The sequence below is a fragment of the Gavialis gangeticus genome, unplaced genomic scaffold, assembly GCF_001723915.1.
Source record: "Gavialis gangeticus isolate Ggan-Ray unplaced genomic scaffold, GavGan_comp1, whole genome shotgun sequence".
In the NCBI taxonomy this organism is placed as follows: Eukaryota; Metazoa; Chordata; order Crocodylia; family Gavialidae; genus Gavialis; species Gavialis gangeticus.
Genome location: NW_017729019.1, coordinates 2,519,331 through 2,530,138, shown reverse-complemented (window position 1 = coordinate 2,530,138; position 10,808 = coordinate 2,519,331). Strand labels below are relative to the sequence as shown.

At 43.5% G+C, this 10,808-nt stretch overlaps 1 protein-coding gene across 3 annotated transcripts in view; it reads right to left on the bottom strand.

The window, feature by feature from the left end:
• Positions 1–1,827: 1,827 nt before the first annotated feature.
• The window catches only part of PPP1R12B (protein phosphatase 1 regulatory subunit 12B), a 184,517-nt gene continuing 175,536 nt past the window's right edge, over positions 1,828–10,808 (bottom strand). For all 3 annotated transcript variants that reach the window (XM_019513817.1, XM_019513816.1, XM_019513818.1), the window contains one exon: positions 1,828–8,569. In XM_019513817.1, the coding sequence (XP_019369362.1) occupies positions 8,483–8,569 (87 nt within the window). In that variant the 3' untranslated portion in view covers positions 1,828–8,482. The remainder of the gene's footprint in view (positions 8,570–10,808) is intronic.

Below are 10,808 nucleotides of genomic sequence, written 5' to 3'. Positions count from 1 at the left end.
ATGCTCATCACAGAAATATGCTGGTGAAGATGTTCCAAAGTTCACCCCTAGAGGCTTCTTTTTGGTACATTTGAGATTCATCCCAGGGGAATGTCCTGGCGAGCCTCACAAGCTTATTTCCAGGTTTGGAGCCTGTGAGTAGGGTGTGTTCAGGGATAGGCCAGCTGGAACCTACTGCTGCCACACTGCAGATGTGCCCCAGGCCACTTGAAGATGGGCCAGCTTGGATTTTATTTTATTTTTTGGTGTAGAGCTTTTTTTTTTTTTTTTTTTTTTTGGGGTAGAGCTTTTTTTTTTTTTTTGGGGTAGAGCTTTTTTTTTTTTTTTGGGGTAGAGCTTTTTTTTTTTTTTTGGGGTAGAGCTTTTTTTTTTTTTTTGGGGTAGAGCTTTTTTTTTTTTTTTTTTTGCAGGAGAGCGCTGGATCCATTTGAAAATTTGTCATTTTCCTTCCCATTGCCAGGTTCATGGGAGAGGCAGGAGCAGCAAGTGGCACAGATTTCCGAATGCAACAGGCACTTGCAGGTTGGAACTTGGGCCTCAGCGTGCCTCAACATAAATGTGCGTCTCAGCGTAAATAGGCAAGAGCAAGGCCACCCTGCTTTTCACGGGCTGTCAGGCTGTCCAACTGACAGCCCATGAGACCTTAAGTTGCAGCCTCCAGGCTCCCACCTGGCTGCCACTCCTTTTATCAGTGCTGGAGCCAGCATCTCCAAGCTCCCCCTCTCTCCTCCAGTTTCTCTGTTCTGCACCTGCCCCAGAGGGCCGTGCAACACATGCCATGATGTGAGGAGTTCAGGGTGAGGCCAGGCTGCACAGCACATGGTAGGGGGCATCCACATGGGGGTGTTGCAATGCTGGGGAGAGGAGGAAGGTGCCCAAGAGCAGTCTCCATGCTGCCATTAGCTAAGGCAAACATAGGAATTCTTGCAAGTACCTGGTGGGTCACTTCACCAACTAACTCTGTATTTATTTTTGTAATGAAGACACCAATCACTATAATTTTACTTCTTGATCCGTCTCTTCAAAAACCTTTTCCCTTTCTGCTGGCCAACAGGTCTGTAATTCAGAGCTGAGCCCACAATTAAGTGAGATAGCATTAAAGGGATGGATTTCCACATCTTCCACGTTTAATTTTCCCTTTACGTTGAAGTGTTGCTTACTCCTCCTCTCTTTGCACTCAAGGTCTGTGCAGCTGCTTTTGGACCTAAAAATTGCTTTTGGTGCATAGCTCATTTAAGTCTACTTTTGAAGGTGACCTGCTGCCTCATACTCTTTGCTGCAGCTATATGATCAAGTGAATTTCAAGGGCCTTTGGTTTTAAGACTTATTTAAACCATATAAATGTGAAGAGTACTGAAGTCTCATCTTCAGTTTTTTGCTGAAGGACTGGACTAGAATGTTACTCAACTATCACCATATGCTACAACAGCCTTCTAGAAATATAAATGAATTAATTTTTGCTGGCACTGGGTTGGCTAATTTGATCCAGGGTCAATAAGCAGTTTCTCCTAGTGAGATCACAACAGACAGAAACCAGAACAGCAGTTTTGCCCCGTTTTCCCCAAGTCAGGACCAGGTATTTCTAATGCAAAACAAGCAGAATAGTGTCTGGAAAGAGAGACACAAGGAATTAATAAAGGCTCAGCTTAGGTCTTCTGTGCTTTTAATTTCCTTTTTGAAGTAACAGGTTGGGCAAAAAGGAAAGTACTAACTCAAAGTTTGATCTAATCTGTTTAGTTGATTCTGGGAGAAACCATCACCACATCCATCTCGCATCAGAATTAATCACTTTGCTCTTATTAAAACAAAAATCAGAGGCAAAGTTAAAACACAGTTTTGTTTTATTCATTTATAAATACTGTTGTGTTTACAAGCATCATATAGATGTGAATATTATTCCCAAACTTTCAAACACATAATACTTATAACTATATAACAACACCCAGTAAAACAAATCATTCATCTCGGGGTTTGAAAGGCCACTCAAAGTTGCATAAAAATACATTCTTCCCCCCCATTTCATAAGCTAGTCCTGCTTTCTCTGAGTTGTGTATTTACAAAGAGCCATGAAACTCCTTAAACCAGGTAAGTACAGCATACTTACTGCTTGGAGAGGTGGGACACCACCAGCAGAGTCAATCCATCTCTTCCAAGATTAGCAATCAAGATGTAAGGGCATTTCCTGGAAAGAGTCTGCATTTCCTATGAAAAGCAAGGGGAAACAGGGCAACTTTGCTCTGCTGCATCCAGATTGTTGCCCCAGGTACTCTCTGAAGCACCAAAGCAGCTTTTTGTTTTTTCTAGCTGGGGGCGAGAGTAGAAGGGCTGCGCACAAGACAGGGTGGAGCCAAGGGTGGGGACTACTTGCCTGTGTGGCCTGTGACCCCTGGATCTGCAGCGTGTAGTGTGTGCAGCCCCTGGCTGCCCAGGAGTTGGACAGCCCTGAAGTAACCAATACCCACCCCAAGCAGAAATGAGAAATCTGTTTTCAGGAGAAAGAGAGGGAGAAGGAAGCACTGACCCCAGGGCTGGTCGAATGTCAGGCACAGCCTTCGAGCTCTCTGTGGAATGCTGCCGGAGCTGGTGACTCCAGGAGAGTCTCGTAGAGGACAGGGATTGAACTACAGGCCCTGGAGTGACCTCAACAGCTCCTCAGAAAAATGAAATTGTGGACTTGCTCCATACCAGAAACACCAACACTTTCCAAGACCTTTAAAACACATTTTGCTCCTGACCTAAAACCTACCTGACTTCCTACAACAACTATCTTTGAAGATAGCAACTAAAGAAGATACAAGGATTCAAACTTAAATTTAACAACTGTTCTGTGTTTCTGGTAGGGCGGCATGATAACAATCTGACTGAAAAAGGAATAACCAAGATGAATGTGTGGAAAAAGGGAATCTACAGCAACATGTACAAGCATGAAAGCAAGCAATGTAGAACAGCTGCACCAGACCTCCTGCCTCAGATTGCAGCTGTCACTAGTGAAATGTCACTGTTCCCTTGCTTTGGGAGAAGTGCCTACAGTTCAGCACTAATAATCATTCTCATGAATGGCCACATAAGTGCGTTGCTGGCAGACAGCTTCCATTGACCAGGAGCAATCAGGTGCTACCAGGCCTGTTTACTCCAGGATGACTCTAGTCTGGAAACTCCAGCCAGCTTCCTCCTCCTCCAAAAATGAGCTGTGGCCAAGTCTAGGCAACAGAACAGGTGCTTCTTTTTTTGGTGTGATCATTTTCTAGCAAAGGGGGGCATTTCTTCAGCAGGCTATTGCTAGGGAATCCTATGTTCCAATGTTCACGGGTCTACGGAAGAGAAGGACTATATAGGACAACAGACTCCTCTTCCAAAGGGGCACATTTTCCTAACCAGCTCTCAGTTCCATTTGGTGTTAGAAGGATCCCACACCTAGTTTTAGATTTTCAAGGAAGGTCATGGAAACAATGCCCTTACCAACTTCCTGCAAATTCGCTGTTTGTCCTAGCAGCAGCCTCTTACAATCCATGAGCTGTCTGTTCATTCAGAGAAGACAAGAGGAAATGTAAGTGCTATGAATACATGGGAGATAAAGTAGCATAGGAAGTACCTAAATAACCCAAAATGCCTGCAAGTGCCCAAGGAACTGTGGAGGGAAGATAACAAGAGAGGACCGCAAGCCTTGAAGCGTATGTAAAAACGACTGGTATTTCAAAATGTGTTCTGGGACTCCATTGTCTTTGGAGGCTAGAAGCCTCACCTCACTGATGAATCAATGAAACAAGCCCCAGAAAGGACAAAGATGCAAGCTGAGGTTATCAGTCCCACTCATCTTGGGTAGGACTGATAGCAAGGAGTACATTCTAGCAGTGACACAGTCTTTTCAGCCTACCCTAGGCAAATAATACGGTGAAGTTCTTGCGAGCTTCCTTGGACCTAAGCTTGATGGACAGGATCAGGTCTGAACAATCTGTTCCTCTGCAGAAGACTGTTATAGATTGAGTCATGTTTTGTTTTTCTTTTTTTTTTTAATTTAAAAACAGCTTTGAAAACAATCTAAGTTGCTTCCTGCCAGCAACACTCAAACACATTCGTTCACTACACTGGATTAGCTGAATTTGCCCAAGAGGTTATCTTTTCTTCTGAGACATTTACAAGACACACAAATCCTTTCAAATCAGGTCCCTTCAAATAAGATTAGGACCAAACTAACCTTTTATCAATGGAAACACCACAGTTTAAAAACCTAGTACAATCACTGAGTTGCATGCACTTTATCAATGACTTATTGGTAATTAGGGCCATATCCTATAGTATTACCATGATTGATGGCCTTGGTGATGAAAGCCCCTACTGACAGCAAAAAACCCTGAAGCACTTAACAGTGCAAAGGAAGTGCTATACAGTTATATCAAAGACATAATAACCAATCCAAAATCTGCATGGCTGACTTACTGAGGGTCAAAACTCTGTCTCACACACTACACTTATAAAAATAGGCACTGCTGCAGATAGGCTGCTCTCTGAATGACTGAAGCATGGCTTGCCTGTTCTCTAGACTAATGAGCAACTAATTCAACTGACAGTGGATCAATATTGATAGTGAGTAGCTCTCACTACTGCCTCACATTCCCAAGATAAAATCTTCAGTTATTTTGTGCAACAGAACCCTAGTCACACTGAATATCAGTCCTATACAGATGTCTCAGCTCTGCCTCCATTTCTTTAAAAAGCCCTTTCTTTTACTTTTCAGAGGTAAATCCATTATTACCTCTAGCCCATTAACGTTTAGTTTAATGCGAGAGAAGTCAGTTTAATCTCCAGCCAATTGAGCTCATCACATAGATGCACCTTCCTACTATGACAGCTTGCAAGACATTCCCTGTATGCAGAGCATATTTTTGTAAGCTCTGACAACTGCGATGCATCTCTTAGCAAGCCTTCAGCTTCACCCATACCAAACAGACCTGTTCCCATCTCAACAACTCATTTCACAATTTGAGCAACGAACCTGAAACCAAGTCCACACTAAAAAACATTTCTTCCTCATTCTGAGTTAGTGTTTGTGGCCCTTTGTTACCCTTACCATAAAGTCAGTCAAAGGTGACATGGTTTAACCCTACAGCAGGAGACTACGAAGAGAAAAGATCAGCAAGCACTTAAGAGGTGCAAGAGCATTTCTAAAGTACAGCTTTGATGTTAACCTCGTATGGGTAGGAAAGTAGTTGTAAAAAAGCAAAGGGCTTCTTTCTTGATTTGACAGATTTTTTTTTTTACATACAGACCCTGTAATCTTCACAGTTCCTGTGTGTGTGCTGCACACATGTGCATGCACACTGACACCCTGACTTCCATGTTTCCCTCCTTATAGAGTCTGACTGACAATTCTAGGAATCACTGAAACTATGTCATCTTTGTATATCGTATGATCTCCTAGGAGGCTAAAAGTTGAGCCTTCACATACCAAAATGGAACTATGTTACCCAGTAGAGGAAAAAAGGAAAAAAATTGCCCTGAATTCTACCAATTTTGGAGAAATGATCCTTAACTTATCAGGAGGACATGCTCTATAAATTAAGCATATTAAAACTATTTATCTCTTGCAGCTGCAATAAGTTCTTTGGATAAAAATGGGTCCCCAAGCAATTGCTTGGAACAAGGTTTTAGTTCTTTCCAAGAGATGATGTTATGATTAAAATAGATATTTTTTTTAAAAACAACTGCTTTTCACCACTGAAAGTCTTGAGTATAGAAAGCCAGGTGTCCTGCACCTTTTCTCTTTAATCCAATAGTAAAATCAGGAGCGGTTTGTTAGACCCAAGGAACTCTGAAGAAGTTGGTTTTCATCAGCACTGTGCAACAATAAAATACTCACAGTTCTGGCTACTCAACGGAGCTAAGCTACTGATGCAAGTTCCACCCCCAGACATTAGGATGGTAAAACCCAGTGCTAAACAGACACTTAACTGAAAGTGTCTTGGCTTCACATGTTAACATAGGAGAACCATGCTTTTTGCATCCCTTATTATCCTTTACAGGTTTTTCTTGAGGAGCAAATATGCTAAGGAGATATTCCTTCAACCTACAGTGTTATGTAATGCTCCAAGTAGATAGTAGCTAAAATCCTAGTGCAGAATGAATACTGCAGAAGGGGCTAGATACCTCAGGATTTTCCATACTTCTTGGCACTCTTCTCGTCAAAAGAAGAGTGATTAACAATTTGAGATCCCGACCCTCCTACAGGAGGATGTGTGCTGATCAGATGCTTACATACTAGCATATCAGATGGAAAACATCCTTCACACCAATATCAGTGGCTTCTGACAGGCATGAAACCTATACAACATAGGAAGTGACCAGACTCTTGACATATCCAGACTCAAGAGATATTCAAATCTGAAGTGAGGAGCATCCAAAAGAAGTGGACCACAAGATGAAAGACATAGAGCAAGTACTTACACAAAGACAGCAGCATGTAGGTGAAGTATGAGGCTACAAGCATTGACTCATTTCAATTCCCAAGGCTCTCAATTCTTAGAAGGAATACAAGGAAAGGCTAGGTGCTTGCTGGAGCCAGTGCATTGTAGAAGATGCGAATGCTATAATTTGGCCCCTTCTTTCCCAGATCCGTGTTGCAGAGGGAATTTCTCAGAGTATAAAAAGAAAAAAAAAAATCTCTCTTCTGAAGCACAAGTGACTACTTGGACAACCAAGTGGGGGCCCAAACAGAGACCACGGTAAGTCTGGTTTAGTTGTGTTCAGCAGAAAGCGTGTAGACGTAACGCAAAGTAGACGAAGTTGGAAAAAGTTCTGATACAAAATATACAATGGAGGAGACTAGAAGAAACCATCTGAAACCAACAGCTACTGAAGTCTGAGAACAAACTTTGGAAGAGAACTGGAACGTGTGGAAGTAAGAAGGAAAAAGCTGGAAGTCAGTCAAAAAGCACATGGCCTGGATACAGAAAAGTGCTACAACTGCCCTAGCACTGGCAGAGTGTGCCTTTGCAAGAAGCCCTTCTACGCAAAGCTCAGCAAACGTGTTGACTTGTTATAACCCAGCTTCCAAGAAAAGCTAAGAATCAAAAGCATCCAGCATCTGGAGGAGCTGCTTTCTGAATGCCCACGAGAGAGAACACTTTCAATCTGTTTTAAGTACTTCTAACATGAAAGAGCCCTTTGAGGTTTTCCATCAAGGTCAAATCCAGTTACTAGCTTCCAGCAATAAAAAAATCACTCCACAGATTCAGTTACCAGTATGCACTGAGCACAGACTCATTCTTGCTCCTATTAAATAAATATAATTATACCCTTCCATGATATGCAGCAGGACAATTGGTCACTGTTTCAGGCAGCTGGAAACAGCTGTGTCAGGAGCTTCCACCATCCTCTTGATACCTCCCCTGCACACATCTCTTCTCCCACCTAACTCCCTTTAAGCCCAACTCAGACTACTGCTGCATTTTCATTTGCTTTTGCGCCTGCTGACAGTGACATGAAAGATCTGCTTAGTGTGCTCCTCTCATAGTAGGTTAGTAGAGAAATGCTCCATGTTGCTCTTGGAAAAAAGGGACTGCTTACTTGTATTTGCATACCTCACTGTATGGATATTCACACTCAGATGTTACATACACATGTAAATATAGCAGGTGATCTCTACTGACCCAGCTTCTCTTTTGGAGGCTTTTACCAGTGATAAATCCTATCCCGAAAGGCAAGGGTCAAGATTTAATTAGCAATGCCATTACCTGGACAGTAACTGAGACAGTTATCCTGGAAGGAGTACAGAGTGATGCATCATCACCACCCAGGCTGCACAGGTTTGGCAGGGAAAGAGGGATCCAAAAGGCAGGGTTTAGAAATGAAGTTACCAAAATGATTTAAAATCTTACATTAAATAAGGAGAGACTCAGCTACTCAAACAGGAAGAGAACAGATTCTCTGTGCAAAGCAGCTGTTGTCAGTCTGTCACAGAAATGAGCCCTCATGGCTTTCACAGCATCACCATTTAACCAGATTCCCAAACACCAGTGGGGAGGCTGACACTTCAGTGCTCTTGCTCATGCTTCCCACCCCCACCCCCCAACCACCTAAAAAGGGCTTGGGCATGCTGGATCACTTCCCTATTCATTTCTGCATTGTTTATTACAGTAGATTGATTCTTTACTCCAGACTGGAGTCACCTTTGAACACGACTTCATGCCACAAGCCGAGTCTTGACCGCTCAAACCTAATCCTCAGGTTTTTCTCCCTCTTGAATAAAATGCCCAAGATATCACAACATGCTTAAATTAAAAATAGTAAAACAGCTGGGGGTGCCTTTAGGGGGCAATGAGGGAATGTACAGTGGTGGGAGGAGCAGAGGGAGGTGACAAGTTGATCCCATATCTGCAATGCTTGCAGTACTTCTGCTTGGAGGGCAAGAGGTGTTGAAGGGGTTGGTGGCAGGGTTGGCAGCTTGTGCAGAGACACCCCCTCCTCCTTCCTTTGATCAAATTTCCTATTTGGAGAGTTTGCTGATGACACGGATGAGCGCTCCATTTTCATCTTTCAGCCTTTGATTATCTGACTTCAGCTCCGTTAAAACCTGCAAAGACACAGACAGGGCAGGGTTTATGCCACTCATGATCACTACTACAAAAGACTCGCAGGTCACAGGGGCTAAGCAGGGCTCAGCTCACAGTCTTCTCAAGGTTGGACTAACAGCAAGGACACTTACAGTACTTTCCCTCACTGTATGTCTCTTCCACTGCAAGTTAGTTGAATTCAACATATTTATAACTTCAAATGAGTTTCCAAAATCCTTTGCAATTTCTTCATAACCCTTTGAGACTTCTGAAACATCGGCCCTTTCAAACTATTTGAACAGGTGCAAGTAGGGAGGTAGGTGGAATAACATTAGAGCACCAAAAAAGCAAACAACCCTAAGAGGGATGGTTCAGTGTGGGAAACAGCTGTTTCCTACCATGACACACCACAGCCTTAAGCAGTGCAGACAGGGGTAAGGCTTAGGAGAGCAAGAATGACTTTAAAGCTAGACCAGTAGATGCTGAGTCAAGTGCCAGTAGCTAGTGATGACCAACAGCAAAAAGATAAGCAGTGACCACTTGAAAAAACAGTATTAGAAGTGTACTGATAAAACACTTGTAACTTCTAAAGGAGTAAGAGAAAAATACATACAGGGAGAAGTTATCTGCTGCAGCATTTAGTCATTAAATACTAACGACTACATTAGAATTAAACTCATTTTCAAACCAAGAGTTCTTTCAGGCCTTGAGGTAGCTGACCCAGCCCTCAAATCAAATACTGCTCCCACAGTGCAAAAGAAACCTCTCTGGCAAGCCCTTCCAGTACTTCGCTGTATCACTCTTTAAGTAAAAGCACAAACTATCCCCCCCTCCCCGCCCCCGCCTTTACAGGTTACCTTTTAATGTCCAAGTTAAGAGAGTCTTGGTTACAGCAATTTGCACCCCACGAGGAGTGGCAGGAAAAAGCTTAGCTTCACATATACTAGAGTGCATTACAAACAAAACAAAATAACACAAAAACTAGCTGATAGCCTTATTGTGGACTAGGCTGTGATAGCTGAACTCATGTTTGCTGCAATCTGTGGAAAACTAGTTAAAGTGAAAGTGGCCTGTGGGAGGGAAGATAAATTTCCATGCACACTAATACTACTGTTACCTATCAATGTTGATATGCACTTTAAAATCCTGGAAAATTTCCCCAAGCAAAGCAGCCTTTTGTAACATGCAGCTGAATTTAATTGAGTGCGGATACCTGCAGCCCATGCCTGGGAAATCAGGAATTCATTAGGTGAGTTCTCACCCAGCTATTTCAACCTTCAGCCACAAATTCATCCTCTCCTTATGACCTCGCCTCCTCCTTCCACCTCCACAAAGCACGAGAACTTATATCAGACTACAAGCTACTGGAATAAACAGAGCCCTATTTCCTCATTACGACGTTTAGATTAACATTACTGCAATCAGACAACTCCCAAAAGGGAAACACTAGCACACACTATGTCCATTAAACTATTCCCTCCATTAACAAACAAACAAGAACCTGTACTGCACACATTAGCTGCCTAGCCCAGCACAATTCCCATCCAACATTTCAGCCCACAGGCTTCCATCTGACTCATTGCACATTATCAGGGACAAAGGCATCAAATTTTGTATGGTGCAGAGGGGTAGGACGAGATGGAACTGGGACTAGCTTCCCGGATCAAGGACAACAAGAAGTCCTTTTTTAAATACATAGGGGGCAAAAAGAAGGTACCGGGTAATGTGGGGCCCCTGCAAGATGCACTAGGAAATCTGGTCGTCACACCAGAAGACAAAGCTAACCTATTTAACAATTTCTTTGCCTCCATTTCCCTGAGCATGGACCGGATCAGCACCCCCACCGGGACCCCCCTCAGGCCCCAGGGGAGGCGCACCCAGGCCTAGGGTCAGTGAGGATTTAGTCAGGGAACTTCTGGAGGGACTGGACATGTTCAAATCAGCAGGTCCTGACGATCTCCACCCCCCGAGTGCTGAGGGAATTGGCTGAGGTCGTTGCAGGACCCCTGACACGGCTTTACGAGCACTCGTGGTGCTCTGGAGAGGTGCCAGAGGACTGGAAGAGGGCCAGCGTGGTTCCCATCTTCAAAAAGGGGAGGAAGGAGGACCCGGGAAACTATAGGCCAGTTAGTCTTACCTCGATCCTGGGCAAGCTTTTTGAGAGAATTATCCTGGCACATGTCCACGAGGGGCCAGCAGGGGAGATTAGGCTTAGGGGCAACCAACACGGGTTCATTAGAGGCAGGTCCTGTCAGACCA